This window comes from Electrophorus electricus, chromosome 12, assembly GCF_041902795.1.
Source record: "Electrophorus electricus isolate QZ-2024a chromosome 12, ASM4190279v1, whole genome shotgun sequence".
Lineage (NCBI taxonomy): Eukaryota > Metazoa > Chordata > Actinopteri > Gymnotiformes > Gymnotidae > Electrophorus > Electrophorus electricus.
The window spans coordinates 8,926,867-8,949,733 of record NC_137508.1 but is presented as its reverse complement, the minus strand read 5'-3'; the positions used below and the strand labels follow the sequence as shown (position 1 = coordinate 8,949,733).

The 22,867-nt window shown below is 39.0% G+C and overlaps 1 protein-coding gene across 27 annotated transcripts in view; it reads left to right on the top strand.

Moving 5' to 3' along the window:
- col13a1 (collagen, type XIII, alpha 1) overlaps positions 1-22,867 on the top strand; it is a 75,371-nt gene that overhangs the window by 20,082 nt on the left and 32,422 nt on the right. For 19 of the 27 annotated variants that reach the window (XR_014126746.1, XR_014126745.1, XR_014126744.1 and 16 more), the window contains exons 1-5: positions 15,766-17,490; positions 19,607-19,657; positions 21,721-21,756; positions 22,307-22,333; positions 22,665-22,691. Coding sequence is in view for 23 of the 27 variants with exons in the window: in XM_081725294.1 (XP_081581420.1) it covers positions 17,287-17,490; positions 19,607-19,657; positions 21,721-21,756; positions 22,307-22,333; positions 22,665-22,691 (345 nt within the window). In the remaining 4 variants the exon portion in view is untranslated. The other 8 variants (XM_035531744.2, XM_081725292.1, XM_081725296.1 and 5 more) reach the window with 4 other exon arrangements.

Below are 22,867 nucleotides of genomic sequence, written 5' to 3'. Positions count from 1 at the left end.
GGTGGCCTATGGCCCAACCCGGATATTTAAATACTTAAAAGATTTTATTTTGAACTAGATTCATTTACTCTTTAGTTTTAGTAGAAAACTCCACTAATTTTCTTTGTGTAAGGAACTAAATCCAGGAAAAGGTCTCAATAGTGTAACTAGACATATCAGAACAAATTTCTCTGAAACAGTAGGTTCTCTTTAGATAAAAGAAAACCCAAACTCTTTCACTGAGCAGATATATATTACCATTCTCCCCAGACTAAACAAAGCTCTGCTATGCTACCAATCAGCAGTGATTAGACTAGTTCTCGGCTGATTAGAGAATGTCTGTTTGCAGGTTGTTCATTGATACTGTGGTTGAAAATCAACTGTTTAACCATAAGCAATTTGGTGAAAGACCTCACATGTTATTTAATGCTTGCTTCTCTGAGGCTGTTACTGCAAATACAACCTCCGTCTGACCTCCATTATTGCCTCTGGTTGTAAAATGTGGTAAAAGACAGAAAGAAAAGAAGAGGAAGAGGAAGAGGAAGAAGCAGATTCCAAGCAGAGTGAAGCATCTCAGCCACACTGACATCTGAATGTCACAGTATTTCAAATGTGAGGGCATACATGGTCCACGAGCCAGCGCCTGGCTCCTCTTTCTCCTCTTGGAGCTGAAGGAACACCTTGGCCCAGGTTCTCATCCAAGTGCCAGCTGTCGAGTCAAGGAGTTCATCCTCTCTCAGAGTAAAGAGGGTTCCTGTAAGCCATCCCAGAAAATGCAAACCATGCTTAGTCTGTGCAATGTTTCTTAGTATAGGTAGACCTCACAACAGAACTCTCTTTTGAGTTATTCTTTAAATAAAGTCCACGGTCGTATTATAAATACATTTACCAGTCAGTTCTGTCTGGCTGCTCCCTCATTTCATCCAGCAGGATGACTGTGCGCCTCTTTTAACACTCTTGTGCCTGTGTAATGTTTACTACCGACAGCTCTGTTTTTGCCATCAACCAGCAGGCAACACTCATTTGATATGCACTTTTAACACCAGCCAGGGTGTGTAGAGCACTCTTGGCCAAATGCCAGTGCAGAAACACACATGGTAAAAGCATCAAGGTGCTCCCCGTTGCTTTCAGCAGTGCCACTAAGGTCTGCTCATCGAGCTTCTGTTTTAATAACTCTCAGCATGGCAGAATGCCACTTTCTTTCCTCCCAGTAACCCAATAGCAGTAGGCACAGACTCCCTAAGCCCACCTCTCACCTCCTTTTTTGCTCTTGGCAGTGTTTGAATGTAAATGGAAGGCGCTTAAGCCCTCAGCATGGTGGTTGTCTGGGACATCTGTAGTCTTTCATTTACCTGATGTGACAAAAGTCTATAACAGATTTGTCTGACATGTCCCTGAGCGAGGACTGAACCTGTTTTTAGGTCTATTTGAGACCTACTCAGACTTGCTTTGAAAGCCTCTGGGCAATACCAAGGCTGGATCATAAAGTACACTAATTTGCATTTCAGTTTTGTGTTGTTGTTTTTTTCTTGTAATGGATTGTATTAGTGCTTTCTTTGTTTTAAATTAGGTATGCTTTTTTTCTGGAACCCAAAGAGAGAACAGTTTCAAAACACAAGCACTAATCTTGTTTTTTATCACTCTCCCAACACTGCTGTCATAGCTAACGTTCAAAGGTCAAAAAGGGCCTTACAAATATGCACACTGTAAATAGTACTGGCATAACAAAAACATAAAACACACCCAGTTCTCTCTTGTAAGTGTAAGACTTTTTGTCCAGCAATAGATGAGATGTTGTTTTAACCTTATCCCAGTAACCATTTGTCTTCAATAAGTGTTTGTTACTCAAGAAGTGATGGGGTTTCCCTCGTTCCTCTGTGTGTGTGTGTGTGTGTGTGTTTAAAATGGAAAAGCATGGCTCCTTTTTGCCTCAAACCACCACTTTGCCAGGTATTCATTGTGAATAATAGTCTTTGAGCTAACTTAAGCACTCTGTCATTGGAAAAGTTCAGATTCTCATTTTTGATCTGTTTAGATAATAAGCAATATTTTTGGACTGAACTGACATTATACATTTCTAAAATCCCCTTGTACCTTTCTAAAATCTCTTAGATCTGCTCCTTAGGCTGATATATTACTTAATATAGGATAGTTTCAATCCATAATGTTTGAAATATTTTCAAATCATACTGCTTGATTTGATGCTGCCTCACAAATATTAGATCAAGCATTGCAAACCCCAGCAAGTGGGACACTGCAGGAAGCTCTTTTTAGTTCATTAATTTTAATTTACCCTGCCCACAATTCTTTAACAGAGGTATCTGGGGTTTTTATCCATTAGAAGCCTTTAACACCAAGTGTCCCTCTTTCTTATCCTCTGTGCACGTAGTCTTTCCATTCCGTGACCCTGGCAGTTTGCTGGTGAAATATAATGTCTTATACATCTGTAGGATTGGGCAGGTGTTAATGCAATATGGCTCTTTTTAATCTGCATTTTACTTGGGATAGATAAGATGACCTGTGGGCCAGTAACCCAAGAATCTTTCTAAAAGTGCTGAATAAAAAAATGGGAAGCTACTTCTCTCTGTGGCCCCATTGAAATTCCTGTCACTTCAAAGACCTTCCCTTTCTGCTAATGAAGTGAAATGCTTCTTTTGCTTCCTGGCTTTCCCTTTTGTTCCACTGATTCATTGAGCAGGACCCAACAAAAGTACAGAGCAAACAAAAGTTAACCATGTTAACCATCGCAAAGCATTTCAATTCAGTCCTGTCATCGAGTAAAGAGGAGACAGGGCAAGCCCTAATTAAACCCAGAGGTGCATAGTGAAGTCCTGACCACAATTTTATAGTAAATCATAAATCAGAGAAATGTAATTTAGATTTTGCAGCAGCACCAGATTGTTTCCTTGTTTCTGTGAATCTCTGGTACATCTATCTACCAGGAGACTGTGATGTGGTGTTTCCATGTGCAGCCATGTCAAAAGTGGATTACAGAGTAAAAGAAGGTGTTTGTATGAAGGCTCTAGTCCCTGGTCCTGGACATTTCTTAGACCTGCAATTATGAATAAAGGTCTTTGAGACCACAGTATCTTTATTATATCCGAAGCTCTTGATTTAGATGGAGAATAAAAAGCCAGAGAATAAGATTTATGTGCTGCTCCAGCTCACGGCTCAGCTCATTGGGTTGCAGTAGTAAGCCTTTCTTCTACCCAGACTGGAGGAGCTGTTCACATTTTAATGTATACTTTGTCCTCATGAAAGCAATTTGCGAGAATAATGGTAAAGTCAGGTCAATAGTGGCTTTTTGGCACCAGTACAATGGCGTCTTTGTGGTGATCTCCAGTAAGAGGCTTGGTGTAATTATTTAATCTGAGGCTTAGTAGTTCACATTTTCAGCTCCAAGGACTATTTGGGAAAATATTTCAGTCTCCACCTAGCCACAACTTGGCATAAAAAAACGTAATAGGTACATGCTAATTCAACCTTCTTGAGGCCTACTGGGAAGGGCTGCAGTTGCCTGGAGGTAAAGAAAAGAACACAATAACTTGTGTAAGCAAGCTGTACTTACCAATAATCTTGTCTTTATGTTCCTTTTTAATATCCCATCTTAATGTATGAAAAATTAAGATTTGAGTGGGCACAATATAATATTTTCCACAAACTTAGGTATTATCTAGGTGTAGCTGGTAATATATCTACTTTTATGATCAGATAAGTTTTACATTTTATTATTTTATATTTAAATGTATATCTATTTTATTTCATTTTTCTAATCATATACTTTGCATATTTCAGTCAGTTGATTGCAAGTCAAAATATCTTAATAAACTCAAGAAGAATTGCACAATGCTTCTGCAGTTCCTAAGTGACCTTCCTGCTGCTTTGTGTCACTCTGCATCCCTATTTGTCACATTCAAATCATTCTATGATGTTAATGCAGCAAATGTCAGGAGTGAAAGTGAAAAAAAATGTCGTACCTGATGGTTGGTGTTTTGCAAGGCAGCAAATCAGCAAGGGCTGCTCATGAGCAGATCGATTACCACCACTGGGCTCCCACTCAGGCGTGGAGGTGCTGCTCTCTGACACCTGTGTCCAGGCTCTAGAAATGTGTTTTTAGGGGAAATGCCTCAATACATGCTGAGTATGCATGACAGACTGTGGGCTTTTCTAGCCTTGAAGCTTTTGTGGAGATATCTAAACCTGATAGGGCCTTTGTTTAACATTTATTGGCTCCCTGAGGACAGTGGAGGTGGATGAAGAAGTGTATCCTTTCTTCCAGGCAAATCAGCTATTCTACTCAGCTGTCTGGAATGGTCAAATAACCATATTTTTATTTGGAGACTGGGCAAACTTATATTTAACAAGGGTATATATAAGAGTTGTGAAAAGGAATGAAATGTGTTTAATGATTTTTCCAGATTTGAATGGAGATAGAGAAAAAGTGCAAAAGTGAATTTATTTTCATTTGGTACACACTCTCTTAAAGATCCAGTTTGCTGCTTGCACAGCCATGTGGCCAAACGGATACAGTGTGAATCCCAAGTCACTGAGACAGAAATTCTTGTCAGCAAATACATGGTTTACACATCTGTGCAACAGAGTATTAAAACAATTTTTTGCTAAACTTATTTGAACTTACTGAAGCAGCACAGTTTCTTCATGCCTTCAACTCTGGCCATACTAGCCAAGGCAAACATTTGCCATTGTGTTCAGATGCTTCTCTCCTGTGCTGCCATGACATTCCTATACTATGCTTACAGTGCAGGTGGCTGAAAGATGAACCATTTGTTCTTAGTCAGCGCAGTATGTTTATAAGGGATATCAGGGGATAGGACAACCAAAGAGACCGCCCATGGGTAAGGGGAGTGGCCCTGAGAACAGGGCTAGAGTATTTTGGGTAATGGAATTCTGGGAGTTATTCCTGGATCTCTAGAGTAGAACTCAGACACACTTGAGATTTTGGGCCACTTTGCACATGCCACTTGCCCCACTTTACAATGAAAAATATAAAAGGTTGTGCTCTTGTAAGCATCACCTTATTCATCATTTGATTCTACAAATTAATTTTAGGAATATCTACATTTATAATCCAATTCCTTTTTTGAGAATGGTACTAGAAATTGCATTGCCATTTGTGGACAAAATGATGTAGCTTATGCAAATAGATTGGATGTTTTTTGCTTCAGTGCTGTGAAGTAAGGCAGGCTGGGTGGTTCTTCTGCTTGTGTGCGAGTATCTAGAAAAGGGGTTTCCAGTTCCAACTTCTTTCCCTTGCCTAAGGAGTAGGCAACAGGTGGTTATGAGTCCAACCCTAACCTGGACAGAGGACCATCTTCACATTCCACCATATTCATATGTTAACTAATCCTAAACTTGAATTAAACATATTTATTATCAAAGACCATAAAGGTTCTTTATATAGGCATAGTTTACATAATCCATGTGTAGTACACACATGTACACACCTGCACCCTAGCCTTTACAACTAGATTCCTCTGGGCACCATCACAAACACACACACACACACACACACACACACACACACACACATATATATATATAACTTTGCTTGGGCTGCATATGCCTTTGGATGAAGGATGTCTATAGATGTACGAGAGTAGACAAGCAGAACAGGAAGTGGTAGCGGGCCCAGAATGCATCAGGAATCTGAGTACACGCTTCCACATGCCTGTGTGTAGGGTTTCACCTTTCACGCCACCGCTTCTCCGACCTCAGCACACCAGCTCGGCACCGAAATGACCGCTCATGACAGCGCCTTGGCCCACACCCCAGCCAAGCTTTTTTTTAGGTTCTCTGCTCTTTGCCGGCTGCTGGCTTGGCTTTTAGGCTGTGTTTTTAGCCTGTGTTGGACTTGTGCTTTAACAGTCTTTGAATACATATGTGCCTTGACAGTTCTTTTTACTGCTCAGGCAATGACGCATACAATACACTCATGACGTTTTGTCCTGGGGACTGAAAATACGGCTTCAGTCAATGAGTGCATAACCCTAATGCCTGAACTAACTGAACCAGCTTGGCCTGGTTTGAGAAAGAGAGGGCATGCTGGGGATCTGCGCAAGTCCCAAGTACACACAGTCTGTGGTTCCCTGTGGCCTGGACCTCTTCATTCTGGGGTTTAATTTTCACACCAGAAACTGCCATTAGAAGCAAGGAGTCACATTACGCACCATGAACCCTATTGGCCAGATAACAGTACCAGCCCTTCAGTCCATGAATTTTAATTTAAGAAATTTGAGCTGTCACAATATCAGAATCCTTTCATTTTGGCCCTGGTTTTAGTGACTGTGCAGTGACTCCTATGTGGCAAACATGGGAGTGGACCCATGTCCTTTCTGTACCAGTGTCATTTCTGATGAAGTGAAAGTGATTCTAATGGCACACACATCCTTGTATGACCACATGTTGTGTTTTGTTCACTCTGGTCTGACTATTTTAACTTCTGAAATAGCACTTGCCATCTCAGCAATAGTTTTGACAAATGTCTCCTTTAATTACTAAAAAAATACAGAGCTCTCAAAACAGGAAAGGAAAGAATAATGCAGGGCCCCTAGGAAAGGTTTGTCACTGGTGTGACCACACCATTACTTATGCCTGTTTTAGTTATTGCACATGTCTGAATTAGTGGCAGCCTGAAGGAATGGTCATGAACCTTCTGATTTTCAGTGTTGATTTTTTGCTTGATCAAGAGCTGAAGGACTTTACACTTGTCTGAGTTGTTTCACAAAATGCATGGCAGAAACTGTCTATTAGAAGTAATTTAATAATTCCCATACTTTCTTTTCTCGATTTCTCTCTATAACAGAACCCTGAGCCTTTTTCCCTAGGCCATTTGTATCACATTTGTATGCCCTTATAATATATGATCATCTTAACAGGAAGGATTCTCTTCTATCCTTATGTTTCTCATGGTGCTTCAATAGCATGATTGATTTTTGACATTCAGAAATGTTTTGCTGCATGTCACAAATTGTTTTAATAGTTTAGTTTGTGCTTATTGCAGTGGATTAGCGCCATTGTCAGAGTTGGTTCACATCTTGTTGATTCTTGTGCTGCTGGGCAGTTTGTGACATGAAGAAAACATTTGTCATCAGTGATTTATTCTATTTGTGACACGATTTAAGATGTTTTTCAGGATTTCTTTTGAAACAAAGCAATCTTTAGCTAAGAATGCCAAATGCTGTGGGATTGCTGAGCTGACGCTGGGCTTGGCTTGTTGAAAAAGTGTATTTGAAAGAAATTACCTCTGGCAGCCATAGACAGATCCACCACATAGAACTTAGGTTACTATTTAAAACTAGGTAAATTCACTGAATTACGGCAGGTAAGTTGAAGTCAGTAAAATCACTCTCATGTAACTTACCTACCTACCTATCTAACTATTCACCTACCTACCAACCCTCCTACCCACCCACCTAACTACTGACCTACCTAATGCCAGTAGTGACTCTGGTGTGTGCAAGTCTGCCTCCACCACTGCCCTCAGCCATGTGAGAGCAGTTGGGCCATCTCACTAACACCCTGCCAAAGAGAGCAGCCGGCTGTCTGGATAATCTGGCACATTAGAAACAGTTTGGAAATGAATCTGCTTTATTTATGCACTGAACATTAGTCACTAGAGGAGAACTTTACCTGCCTCTGTGCTCCAGCTCCACCAGTTTAACACAAAAATAACCCATGAGTCAGGTGGAACTAAAGAGGAATGTTCTTTTGGCAAATCTGAATGAATATTTTATTCTGTGTGACTAATCAATTTCTCCTCTCTCTTCTATGTTGCAGGACCTCCTGTAAGTACAGTAGAGCTGTTGGCTATCTTGACTGGATTGTGGTAAAGTGACCCAAACTCTGTGGGGTTTTTTTATGACTGTATACTGAGTGGGAATATGAGCTGCATAGTACATGCATGTATTACAAGTTACCTTCACATTTATTTTGACTGCTGATAACATTCTCTATGGGAATATCATCTAAATTACATTTTATGGGAACTTTCATTTAATGGAAGCTTTCATTCAATTGTCATTAGAGTCTACCATTAGTTTCGATCTCTCTACTACATAATAAACATACGGGGCTATAGATTTTTAGGAAAAAAAGAAACACAAGAAATGTCACAGAGAAAAATATTATGAGTATATAGCTGTAGAAATCCTCCTGTTCATAGTTTTTTAACCAGCGTAAAACAACAACTCTCTTCCATTTCTGCTTAGTCTCCTCTCTGCAGTACAATGTCTGGATGTCAGGGCAAAAGGCTAATAGTGGACTTGTCCTACACTCCATACTTGTATGTGGATTTCTTATGTGTAAATGTAACAGAACAGGAATTACAAAAAGTTATTAATTTGGGCTAATAAGGCACAAAATTCAGTGTTACAGTCATTGTTGAAGTCTCGGTGAGGGTATGTGAGACACCTTGATGAGAAGAGGAAAGGAAGAGGAGAGGAGGGCACTAAAATTAGGTGTGGTTAGGACAGCTGTGTCCCTGCACTGAGAGCATGAAGGTCGAGCTGCTGCTCAGAGCTTTGGCAGTGATTAATGAAGTGACAGCGGCACACAGACACACAGCCAGCCTCAGGGGGATGGGATCACATGCACATGCCAGCACACGCTCCAGAACCTGTTTGCAATGTTCAAACGTGCTTATGAAGAACCACGGCTACTGCTCAAATCACATCATAAATTAGCTTTTGAAATCAGAGAATATTTGACTTGTCACTTGTAGAAGAAATAATGCTTCTGTTTTTCCTAGGCCTCACATCAATTACTAAGTGGAAACATGAGCTAAGAACTTATGAATATGTATGTGTACTAGGTAGCTGAATATATACTAAGTAGTTCTGAAGACTCTAGAAGTGTGTATAGCAGTGGCATTGCACACATTGTGGTGATGGCTGCCATTGGCTGGCTAAGGAAGTGCTGCCTAATCATACATTCTACATAGTCCCTGAAATAAGCCACTTATGAAATGTATTGTGTTTGAGTCCCTGTTTGTCACTTTTTGGTCAAACCCTATGTGGCTATGAGTCGCAAAAAAAAAGGTCTGGCTCATTTTTTGCTGCAGTTCCATGTATCTTGGTTCTTTATGTACTCTATTGTATTGCCTGTAATTTAAAGCAGAAATTTTGTTGTGGTTCTTTGCTCGTGCTTTGATTGTCAGGTCAGATTAATTAATGGCAATCAGGCAATGTAAATTAAGTGCACTGGTGTGTTTTCAGCAGTAGTTGGAAACTGTCTTTCATACTGACTGAAGTCCTCAGCTTTCATCTTGTCTGCTTCATGCTGATCTATTACAATTGCCTGTGGCATGCACTTGGGGAAGGAGCAGAGAGCTAAGATGTTGAGATTAGCCTAGGCCAACATTTACACAAGCATGTTAATATAACACACTTACAGGTGTGACTTCAACTGTACAGCTTCAAGAAATTGGTCCTTTCCTGTTCTCAGTAAGTGGACACTTTGAAGAGTTTAAATACATAATAAGCTCTCATTCTTCACAGGTCAGCTCCCAAGGGCCTGGCCTTTAGTTGTGTCTTAGGTAGGACTAGTTCAACATTTAACAGTCAGCAGTGACGTAAAGCTGATAACCAGTTAGGATTAGTGAAAACAAGGCCCTATACTGATTACAATTTTATTGTGATTATGAATATGCAGTATTATAAATGCTGGTTATTTAAAATCCCCACTTTTTAACATTACACAGTTAGGCAGTGCTTATCCAATCCTTTTTAAAGGAACAACCAAGAAATATTTCATCACACTTGTAACAGCTATATATAATTGTAAAAATAGAGTTAGTATTGCTTCCAGTCTCCTGTACTTTGTGTTCATGTGCAATATAAGTAAAGCTATTTTGACCTTACATATTTCACTAGACACTACCTATCTGGACACGTCAAGCCTGTGCAGCCTGACATTCACACACTCTCTCACCCATATCATGCAACAGTACTCTGGGGTGTAGTCACCCCTGAGCCCCTGTCGGCAACCTCTTCATTCTGCCAGCAGCACCACAGGCTTAATGAGAGCCACATGTGCCCTGCTACCATGGAGCTTAAATAAGGGCTTCTTTCCGGTGAATGACCTTTGACCGTGCCAGACGCTCCTCACGGCCAGTATGTGCAGCACCCAGAAGCCATCAGTGTTCAGTTCCCACCCAGCACCTGGGCTTGTACTTCATGCCAGCAAGCATCTCTTCCTCACCACACACACCTTTCTCACCACAAACACCACACACCTTTCTCATGCAGATCTGAGCTCAGCTAGCTCTGCATATTGCAGATAGCTCTCTCCCACTCTCACTTTCTCATACCTGTCCCGTCCTAGGGCTCCTGCATACACTTACTTGCACATCATTACATATCATGGCACCCAACAAAGGTCTTTCCTTTTTTACACATAATGTTACATTATGTGAAATAATAAAGGCATCTCGTGGCCATTTCCAGCTCACATGTGCTCTACAAAAACTACTGGTTTCAGATCTTCTATACACTCTTCATGACTTTTCCCCTGAGACATCTCATGTCTGTTCATTCTCTTTCATGAGCTCTGTTAGGTAGGCCACTAACTCCACTATTGGAGCCTTGCCTAGGGTGAGCCAAGAGCTTTCCTACCAGATTTATCAGAAGGGCACAAAACCAGCTTTATTCCCAGTTTAATACAATTTGAGAGTTGTTTATTGCCTTTTTCAAGCTATTACAGAAATGTATCAATAAATGGTTCATTTCTCTCCTAGCATGACATTGCCAGAGTTTGGTGTTTAGTTATTACTGAGGCACTTTTATGGCTGTTTATGGATGAACGCGACCTACTGCATTTCAAAGGACCTAGCCAGAAGATAGTAGCAAGGATATTTTTGTCTCTCTATTACAGTTTCCTCTCAGACTGAGTCCTGATAAATGACTTCCTTTTTTCTCCTGTTTGCCAAGAATAAGACATGCACACACATACATACTCAGGGTGAAATAATCTATGGCTACCTCTTCTTGTGATGTAGAGTGTCAAAATGGCCATAGTTTACAGAAAGAATATTTCCCTTTGAGTGATCAAACAGCTGTCAGGTTTTGGTCTTGTATGTGTGATCTTTCAAATACTATAGAGTAGCTTATTTTTGTATGAAGAGTGAAACAGTGGAAGTCTTGACCTCTGTTTCTTTGATTCTGCAGATAAAGTGACCTTGACTAATTATCTTAGTGACAGCACAGATGTTGTTCTGAGGTTCTTGAAGGTTAATAAAAGGTTTATCTTCCTGCACTACCAAAAAATCCATGACACATTCTTTGCATGTGTTTACATCTGAAATTTTTATTTCTTTTTTTCACTAAGGCATGTATTCTTTTGTGTTGATAATATAAGGTAAAATGGTTGAAGCTCTAATTTCAGTTTGCAATACTTAGTCTTCAAATTTGTATTGTTTTTTACGTTTTGTAGATAAAAGAGGTGCATCAACTTAAAGAAACATGCCATCTTATTGAAAAAGATTTCAGATGTCAAATATTATCAAAGCTTTTTGGCTCAATGAGTCAGTGTGTTCACTGTTTGTGGAATGCTCTCAGTGTATGTTTTCCTGTTAGCGCTTCCTGGCCTTGCCACAATGAAATTTCTATGCTGCTTGATCAAAAGCTCTTACATTTGAATCAGACTCATACAGTATATCACATCACTAAACTCTCCCTACAATGACACTGACTATTGAGGTTTGAATTTTATTATGGCTTGGCTGAATATTTGGATGTTTTACTAGTAATGTTTATTTAGTAATTCTCTATTTTGTACCAATTTCTCTCGCCCTTTCTCAGGGTCCTCCTGGACGAGCAGGCTTTCCGGTAACTGTCTCAGGACTGTCCTGTTGTGTGTCTGTGCTCATGTCTGGCATGTTCCCAGTCTCTGGTGTCTTTTTATTGAGAAGCTGTGTGTTAAAAATCCAAATGGGACACAATATGTTACATTATGTTTTTATAGATTTTTATCATGTAAATATTCTCCAGTGTTTAAATGCAAAAATCTCTATTCAGCTTCTCAAAAGGGACATACTGAGACCTTTTTTCAACAGAGTGACTGAGTGCATACTACCAATGTAAGGAAAATGTAATTATTGTCTTAAGGATGAGGTTTTTAGTTTGACCTAAGCATCAAACTAAACTTAGTTTAGGCTCTAACTTTATCATTATTTAATCGGTTAGTTATACATGTGTTGGTATCATCTCATCCCCTCTGTTGTTTGTCTAGACCACCCTCCTTTTAGAGTTCCTGGGGAAATGCTAATATTACTAACATCTGGTCCTCATCATAGCATGTTCTATAGAGGCTATACTAGGTCTGAACTCTGCTCTCACCTGCCAATTATAACTGGCAAAGCCCCTCACTTGTGACAGCTCTTCTTGTGAAAACCACTCATAAAATCTCCCCAGAAGACGGTGAAATGGAAGAAGTGGCTCATTCTTTCAGACATTTTGCTTAATGTGCTGAAAAATTTGATCAAGGTTTAGATTTGACTCCTGCCAAGATTGGTTGCTTTTTCACAAAATATCATTTTTCATATGTTACATGAAATATATGTATGAACATAGTTTAAGTTGCTGAACAAAGTGAGTATTCATTCATTGAAGCATGTTGCTATTGGCATGAATATTGTATATTACCTTTGGTTATGAAATGCTATATGATTTGGTCATGTAAAACACATCTTGACTGCCAAGTGCATCTTAGTTGCACGTTATAAAGACTGTTAGGGATGGGTCCTGCTTTGTGCTCTAGATTGCATGTTTTCCTTAGTTTCCGATTAGACTCAGATAACCTTTATAGTTTTATTCACAATCCTGTGGATGCTGATAGTCACTTGGTTTTATTAAGAAAATGAATGTAGGCTCCACTCTAATGTTAGAATTTACAGTGGAGAAGTTGCTCTTGGCTATGTGTACTGCATATGCAGTATACTACTAACAAGGTGCTTGGTGCTTCTTTTGTGTTTTTAAAGAAGCAGGGGTGGGGAAGGTGCTTTTGGGTTTGTTTACTGTGATGTGGTTGAGACAGTGAACTGTTTCTCATCATCCCTGTTAATATACCTTCACGATGTCTCCAGTACATGTTTTTAGAGACATATTTAAAACCTCTTTACTGACCTTTGGTCAGTCATTGTCAAAATCAAGACATCTTTATGAGCCCACTCCAATGTGGTTAAGGAAATAAATTTGTCACAGGAAAATAAGGAATTGGGCAAATAATGACTCCACATAAAACATTTATAGAATGATAGACATTAACATTTTTATTTTATTCTGATCCAAGTCATTTGAGGAGCACATGCTAAGGAATGCAGTGAAAAGGATTAGTTATCTTGTTCCATTAGCTTCTTCATGAATCTAAAGAACAGATGTAGTTGCATGATATTTCATCATGGAGGTGAGGGAGTGCACACTGAGTTCCAGATAAAGCCATTCCAGTGATTAGTACTTAGTTTAAGGAAGATGACAGAGTACAATACAAGGGTTGGTATTTTTGAGATTCTAGAATTATTTAGATAAATTAGATTTTTTTGTCCTTTTGATTTTATTTTATTTAGTTATTTTTCATATACACTATATTGTGTTACATGCCATTTTCCTGTTTAATTTGGTATAATTCTTAGGCTAAATCTCCATAACTCAATCAAAAGGTGCTCATTGTTTATCAATATACACTTCTTAATCTTTTTAAGAAACAAAACACTGATAGCACTGAGTTGCCATTATCATTACAAGTTTGTATAACTTGGTATTGTGTATTTTAGAGCCACAGAGCAGTAGTTTAGCAATGTAACTACACAGTGTCATAAAAGTGAAATAATATTTTTTTGAATCAGCACCCTGGACAGATCCAGGTGGAATCAGTCAACATTCCTTTGGGGACATTTATCATTTTTCAGCAGATGAACTTGGTCAAATGTAGGCTAAAACTGAGTACTCATATTTTTATATTGGAAACTGTAAATTCATACTGGAAACCTGACAGACTTTATTGGTGAGAAGCCTACTGACCAAATAGACAGAGAGAGATACAGCACAGTGTAGCTGCTAAGCTCTTGCCTTAAGCTGAGCTCATTTCTGCTGTCTTATCCTCACTCATATCAGGAATGAATATTATACCAGTTTAAGAAGGATCACTTTAGCACAGTAACCCATTACAGCATGACTACTTTAATAGCAAAAAAGTGTTGGCTATATTCTTAGCAAAAATAATTTTGCATGGTTTATAACACAAAATTAAGGCTATTAAAGGCCATTAACACTAAATCAAATAATGTAATGAAAATGTATCCTTGAAGTCTTGCAGTTCAAAGAAAATAATCTAAAGACGATTATGTTTAAGTTTATAAAAACTTACTAAAAAACTTACATTAAAGTTGAGTTTCTTTTAAAGGTAATTGCTGTGTGACACTGCAAGTGTTATAGTACTCAAGTACAGGACTCAGACTTGAGTCTTCATTCTAATGATGTGTGATTCTGCTCTGAATTTAGTATTCACTGGGACTTAATATGGTTTCTCCATAGATACAGACATATTCACTGTTCAAATATTTATTTATTTACTTAATTTATTTAGGGATAGGTCTTCATAATTTGGCAGAAGATATTTATAATTTATATTAATACTTATTCTAATACATTAACATTATTTAGTTTGGTGTGTTCTGACATGACATCATTTAGTTACTATAATATAGTTATAGTTACTATAAGTCCTGCTATGTCAGCTCTTTGTATGAAACTGGAGCACTAGAGCTCAGCTTGCTAACCTATCTTGGCCATAGACTTAGACTTAGATAAAGAGAATGAGAGCTTGGCTCAGGCTCAACCCAAAGGCAAGGCTAGTTATGGGAACTTGGATTTGTAGTACAACACTGAGCACTTGGACTATACTCAGTCTCAGTTTATAGTGACTCGACTACGACACTGCTCTCTCTAGGCTCTCCTCTGTCTAATGCTACTCAGTGTAATGTGCTATTTTTGTGGTATTGACTCCCAGCCACATGTAAGTGTGTAGGACATACCTCTGCATGTCATGTGGCATTTTTATCAGCTACTTTGGAAAGTAATCATTTAATTTAGTTGCCTTTCTTACAGTAGACTGCATTTCAAATGGTGCAGACTATATTGCCTCTACTATACTCTGAGCATCAGATACTTTAAATATGATATGCACTCATGCTGTCATGCTTCATAGTCACCTCATCTGAATTTCTACAGTGTGGTCAACAAGCAAGTATCATGTCTCTAGGGTTAGGCTATAATGGATATAATTGTGAGGGAATGGATTGAATTAACCTAATTTTTCTCCAACACGAGTTTAAATAATAAATTATGAAGCCTGTTTTCTGACCATCATTCTCTTTATGCACTTAATCTGGTCTTGTGTAGCTGGGCATTGGCCCTTATGGAAAGTCTATAGCATGTTTGACTCATCTATATTCAACCAACCAATAGGATAATGCTTGGGAATCCAGAACATTCTGTGTTATACTGAACAGCTTGACTTTACCAACAGTTTTCATTCATTAAAATGTCCTTCATTACAAATTATATGCATATGTAATAAATGATATTCATATTGGGAGATCCTTGAGACTCTAGAAGTTTGATTTGTTTGTAAAGTGAAGCTGGTGGTAGTAGTGATTGTAGTTGTAGAGATCAGTTATGCCACAATCACTGTTCCTCACTTTCCTCTTGAATTTGCATTGACCATTAGGGAGACAAAGGATCAATGGGCATTCCTGGAAGAATGGTGAGTGATTTAAGAATGTGCACTAAGCCAACTCAGTTCATATGCAAACTGCCTATGGTCTCTTAAATAACTACTTGCAAAAGCTTAGTGGCCTGCCATTGATATCAGTATAAAGCAAGGCTCTAATATGGCCTTACTTTACTTCATAAGGTCACAAGCATACAATTGCTTTGATACCATAACATTAAGATATAATGTCATATGGATCGTGTAGATTACATGTATAGAGTAAACTATATATTTTGATAAATATGCATTTAGAAGTCAAATATACTGTAAAGCAATGTTTTTCTATAGATTCTGAGATTAGAAGTACAGTTTTACAATATATCACATTATGTTCATTTGTTAGAGCTTTCACCACAATAATATATTCATATGGCCATTTGGAATGGATTTGGAATTTAGCCTATACTACTACTACTGTCAATGTTATTTCTGATGACCACATCTTCCTTAAAATGAACATCAAATTACCCACTTTGCTAAGACAAATATCACCATATGTGATTTATAACATTTGCATAACAGTAGGAAAAAACAGTGTTCTTTTGCTTTGTTTAATAATAGGCACATGCTCATTTTTTCCATTTTTTTCTATCACTTCCTTTGCTTTGTAAATTGGTTTAATCTGTCCACTTACATTTATAAAAGCAGGATACAGTGATCCACACATTATCTTGTGAGATCCTGAAATCAGTGGCCATCTCAAGGGGCGATTTGGAAGGGAGCCTTTGGATATTTGCCAAAAAGCCATGGAGAGACAATACATGAGCACATATTTTATTTTCAAGATGGGAAAAACAGGTTTCACCAAAGTTAACTCATGATCCCTTGTGGAAGTCATAGTTTCAGTTCCTTGTTTACTAAGACATATTGTGTGTTCTAAACTTAACCATATTTTCAGCCAAGTACAACATTCTGTGAGTTGTAACAAAAATTGTGACATAACCATAACAGCTATAGCATTTAGACAGTCAGGTCCCATGTTTTTGCAGGGTTATAAACCACTCTCTGTTCCACAGAGTAGACATTTGGCCATTATTCATGAGTACAAGCAAAAAGGTAATTGCTACTTATATCAAGCTGCTTGTATACTGCTTGTGCTCTTTACAGTGTCGATGATAAAGCTTCAGTAGCAGTTTCCAGACTAAATAATTGATAGTGCCTAATGATGTCCTTTGGGAATATTCTAGAATTATGACCCGTTGTGCAGCCACTTAAAAAAATCTTTAGCAACACTGAACTCCTGGTGTGTGCCCTAAACCAAGCACCCCATATTTCATCCAGTGCTTAACTTCTATGTGGTCCCACAGATTCTCACAGGAAGAGTATTTTTTTTCTTCATGGCTTATCCCTCCCACAGACCACCTTCACTGACCAACAAACTGTGTGTGAGAAAAGTTAGTGGCCCTCTCCTCTGCTCTCCATTCCTCCACACAGCCTAGTAGTGCAACTGTTTGCTGCAGTGATTCCTTGTCCCCATGACCTCAATTGTGTTAAATACTCCCATCAGAGTATCCCTGCGCAATGACCCCAAATGCTCTAGTTCCGCCAGATCCCAACGCTCCCAATCCCCAACCTCCTGACACCCCCACTCAGGCTGCTGCATGTCTGTGTCCTCTTCATGCCTCTCTAACCCCAGTTCCTCTCTCTGTCTCTCTCCTTCATACTGTGCATGTGACTGTATCTGCTGTGACTGACCAGGGCTTAAAGGGGAACACAGGGGAGAAGGTAAGTGCAGGACAGGAGCCTGCCCGGTACAGAGCTGAGCATTCTCTTGCTGTGGGTGGTTCTGTTCATTTGAAAGGGGGAGGCTTAGCCTAAAGTACACTGATGGCAGGTATCATGATTTATATCAGAGAAGCTTGGGCTTTATTCTGAATGTCTTTGGGGGTCACTTTCTAAACAGATTTCCCACAATGGTTGGATTACCTGCACTTATTCTCTCTGAAGTAGTACTGTAAAATCTCAGCTGGAGTTTCAGACCCCTTTAAAACTAATAAAGAGAGAGATGTTTGGAAAGGAGGCTATCCATCGAAATCTTCTATCCACCAATCCCAGGTGGTAATCAAAAAATTAACTGAACAAATTCTGTATACTGCTTTATTTTTTATTACATAATTTTTGTCAATTTTTGCTGAGACTTTGAAATACAAACTGGATTTCTAGATATTATTATTACTTTCAATGACTTGGAATTGCTACATTTTTCTGTTAAGGAATTTGAATTTCCATGTAGATAACAGATCTTTCTGAATGGTACAGGCCAGAAGTGGTTCAGTGGGTTCTCTTTCATCAGTCTAGAATCACTTCCAAAGTCTGAAGCTGAACATGCATCTATAGGAGAAACATGTAACATATCCCTCACCATCAGAGAGATGCAGTGTGCTATTTAAGATACTGTGCCAGCAAAGCATGGTCAAGCCAACCTGTCTGGAATTAAGGAGAAAAAGAAGTAATGTAACCACCGAGGTTGAAAGTGAAGAAGCAGACAACATATGGTTTTGGAAGTCTTCAACAAATTCTCGTCCAAAACAATCTTTGTGCTTTGCTTATGTTACTCCACACCGATTTTTCCAGGAATTCATTTTTATCCATGCTTTTACATGCGGTTAAGCCTTAGCTTCTTGCTGGGAAAAGTCTTGATTGAACAGCAGATCTTAGCTGTAGATATTAAAATAACCTCTTAAGATGTATAAGCTTAAAAGGAACTGTAAAAGTGATGAAACTGGCAGTCTTGACAACTTCTTCTTAGAAAGATCAATATTTGTAAGAATTTGAGTAGGAGCATATGAGAATGTGAAAATCAGATTAATCAGTAATTGAATTTTTCAACACTTACTGACATAACAATTTTTTTTTGTCAGAATTAATTTTTATAGATGAAATCTGCTAAGCACTGTTACAGTGAATTTTATTTGCTGTTTTCTGGGTAGAATTTGCTCTTGCTTTGGTTAATTATATTTGGACTCTGTTACTGGGCTATATCCAGCTGCCAAGGACTTGTAACTGAATCCTCTATGGACAATATCTCTAAATCTTCAATTGTCCCATTGCACAGATCTCTGTAAGATTCTGTGGGTAACCATAAACCCCAAGGGCCAAGCTTGGAATTCTTTTCCTTTCTCTCTGGCCTGATTTGGCCACTGCCAGGCTTGGGCACCATCAGCCTTTCAGTCTCCAGTAGCCAGGAAGGACTACCTGCATTTGTGTGAAAACAGATATGCCCCCTATATAGAACAGGTATTTGCTCAGAAAAATTAAAATCACCTATAATTTAACAGATGCCTGAGTCATTAAAGATGTGTCTGTGATAAGGTTTTGCTGTAGAGAGCTAATTAGGGAAAGTGCTGGGAACATGATCGCCTTCCTGTGTGGACAGAGACTTTCGTGGGATTGTGCTGGGAGGTTGGCTTCAGCACTGTGGCCTCACTGACACTGAGCAAATCACCCAGTTTGTGCCAGAGAATCAGTTCACTGGGTCTTGCACTGTTTACTCTGCAGCACTCCCCATCACTCTCAGGACTTAAAGTATGACCTTGAAACAAGAATGAAACCCAGACTCTGCTGAAGTACTTTTAGATCACAAAAAACACTTTCACCACATCGGTACATGCATGTTGCTTTAGCAAGTCTTTTTAGACTGCTGTCTGAGTGTGGAGGTTTAGCAGCAAGGCTTATGTTCAGCAGATGTCAGAAGGTGTTTTAGATAAGTGTACAATATATCTTCACCAACTACTATTTTTGGCCTTTCATGCAAAAGGTAGATTAGAGAGAATAGCATTTTCCTTCTCTTTTCTGTCAGTTCTTCTCATCCTCATTTCTCTATCTCTTTGTCTGTCCCCAGGGAGCACCTGGGGAGCCAGGTCTGTCTATCATTGGCCCACGAGGACCTCCTGTAAGTGTCTTCACCGCCATCAGTAAAATCCTACATCACTTTGTCTCTGGGCTTTTTCAGTAAAAGGAAGGATTGAGCTTTTTCCCCTGCAAAGCTATTTTTGGTGTTGTCCCATATGGGATAATCCAAACCTCTGATAGCTTTTTGCTAGTTGAGGTACTGTCTTCCATGTCTTTTTTATACTACACTTCACATTTATCACTATCTTTCTCTATACATTGGCACCAATGTGTTGATAAATCAATATGGCTGCACCACACCCTCTACACAGCACTGTATCAAGAGATCTTTAACATTCCTTGTCCAATCAAGAACACAAATGGACATTTCAGTTGTACAATGTAACTCTTCTAATGAAGATGAATTAAACAGAAAACCGATAGCAGGTTGTATGGAAATAGTTAGGCCTCATTTGAGCATGGAGGGCCTTTGATTTGCCTATAATGATGGTCACTTTTGGTGTCCATATTTTTTTAGGGAGAGAAATGAATACATATCTATTTGTGAGGTAATGATCTAGACCCTAGACCCTTATATTGCCAAACGATACTACTCTGTGGTCCAGAATGGTCGCACGGCAGATGAAATGGGGCTTGTCCCAGCCTTGGCACTTACTCCCTTCCCTGCTGTGTTCCCACATTCCAATAAGAAGTGAGACAAAATTGTAATGTTTCTCCCTCAGAAGTATAATTTCCCCCTGCACTGCTGGCTGATGGGGTCGGGGATACCTTGTTGCGGGGCCAGCAGACTGCTTAAGGAGGAGCAGACATCTGGTTTTCAGATTGCTGGTTGCACGTCTCTCTGTACCCTGGGTCCCGCGCTAGTAATAAGGCAGGAGACACTGTTCTGGGAGAGGAAGGGTCACAGCAGAGGAAAGTGTTCAAGCAGGTGGGGTCCCTCCCAGCAGGTGGCCAGACAGCATGGGCTTTATGCTGACCTCAAGTGGGGTCAGAGGCGTTAATCTGAAGGGGAGGTGTGGAGAAGGCAGTGGTAATTATATCTTAAGTCAGACAGGTGGACCTCACTGGGCACACACACTTGCCTTTCAACAGAAATAAAGTGATCAGAAAAAAGACCAAGCGCCCAATTGAAGCCATAAAGACATAAAACCCCATAAAGGTCAGACTGTCATTACTTACCTTGTTTCTTTTATTTACCTGCTTTTTTTCTTTTCTTAATAGTATGGTCTTTCCACATTGTTTTGAACATACATACATATACATAATATAATGCATAATACATATGACCCCTGCATAGTACACATATATTATACTATATATACATTTTAAATGGGGCAGATTAGCACAGCAAAGCAACATCCTGTCAGTCTTTTTAAAGTGATTTTCAGAAATCCCACAGTTATTTTCACTATTCCAGACCCCAGAATTTGTTTCCTTTGGGAGGTAAAATCATCTCTGTTCCCATTAACTACCTGAGAACCAGACATATAATCTCCATCATTAGCTGCATTCACCTCTTCCCTGTAATTTCTCTGTTTTCTTTTGGTACCTACTGCCTCTCTTTTCCTGGGATATTGAATAGCTTCCTCCTGTCTCAAGAGCAGTAAAAGATTTTCTAGCAAAGCAAACTTGGTATTGTGTCTAGGGGAATATAACACTAATCATTAATGACATTTACTTATTTTATTTGTTGACTTCCACTCTGGCTTTCACTTATTGGATCAGTGCAGTTGTGTTTTGTTTGTGGTTCTACATGCTCTAGTATGCTCTAGTGTAGGGTTTCAGAATGTACCATGTTGTTTTATACCCACATCTACTTTTCTCTCCTGGTCCTGTACAAAGTTCTCCCAACAGCAGTAAGGAGTTCTTCTTTCAAACTCAGTTATCACACCACATAACTGTTCAAGTAGTGGCAGATTGTGCTTTTAAACACTGACCTCTTGACATCAAGTTCATATCACTCAGTACTTGTGTGTGTGTGTGTGTATGTGTGTGAGCAAGCATTTGTGTGCATAGGAGTGTGCACATGTGTGCTCTTTTTTATCTCTCTGTGTGAACGTGTTTTATACAAAGTAATCCAGCTTCTTTTTTCGGTCCATTCAGGGACAGCCTGGCACAAGAGGATTTCCTGGCTTTCCGGTATGATCATAACCAAAATTAACTTATTTCGAAGTAAAAAAAATAATAACAGTAAACCATCTTCTGTAGTGACATTTTATCCTTCACTGATCAGCTTTTCTAGATGGACAGCAAATGCTTAATTGTGAAGCTTTACAGAACTGATAATGACTGTAATGACTCTATATAAGACTGTAAAGTAATGACTCTATATAAGACTGTAAAGTAATATGAAGTGCCTGCATTTCCTGGTACTTTCTCTACAATATGAGAGAATTCCTAAGGCTCAAAGACTCCTTTTAGTTGTTTTTTACCCCCCATAAAGAGTGATCTGTTATACATACACACCGGGCCCCACCAGAATACAGTAGCCTCACTGTTCCAGTGTGCCCCTCTTTTATACTTGACTTGTGACTTGGTCTGACTCCTTGAGGAAATGCCATTTTTTTTCCTCATAAGCATCCTCATATCAGAGTAGCAGTCTAGACAGCTGTGTGAATTCTGCTGCCTCTGTGCCCTCTCATTAAACCTAACCCCCCCTGTGGTTCTGCTCTCTGTCTTTCTCTCTTAGGGACCTATCGGCTTGGATGGCAAGCCCGTGAGTTTCACCTCCATTTTTTGCAAAACGTGATTCATTGATTTGTTTAAGGGTTCAAGACCTGAAACATTTGTTTGCAATTGTTGAGGCTAATTGATAACACTAGTCATTACAGTAATGACAAGGATAATTGTCCTAATAGTGATTATGGCAATTTCTGTTAATAAATTAGCTGTTATTACCGTAATAATGACAGAGAATTACATTGGTACTGATATTGGTAGTATGAAATGATCTACCATCTGCACTAAGAAAATAAGAGTGTTAAAAAGTAATTTCTCAGGCAAAAGTAATTTCTCAGGCAAATTATGGTTTTGTTTTATTTTTACAGGGGCAAAATGGTTTGAAGGGTGACACGGTAAGCATTCCTCTGTGCATATTAAAAAGAGAAAAAAGAAGAAATAATTTTTGCTGCAGTTTATATTTTGTTGTTCTCAGATAGAAATGAAAATACTGTAAACACAAGCGTTTATGAGGCTGCATATTATAAATCCCAGTGTGTTCTTCATGCATCGTGAAATACTACTTTTTTAA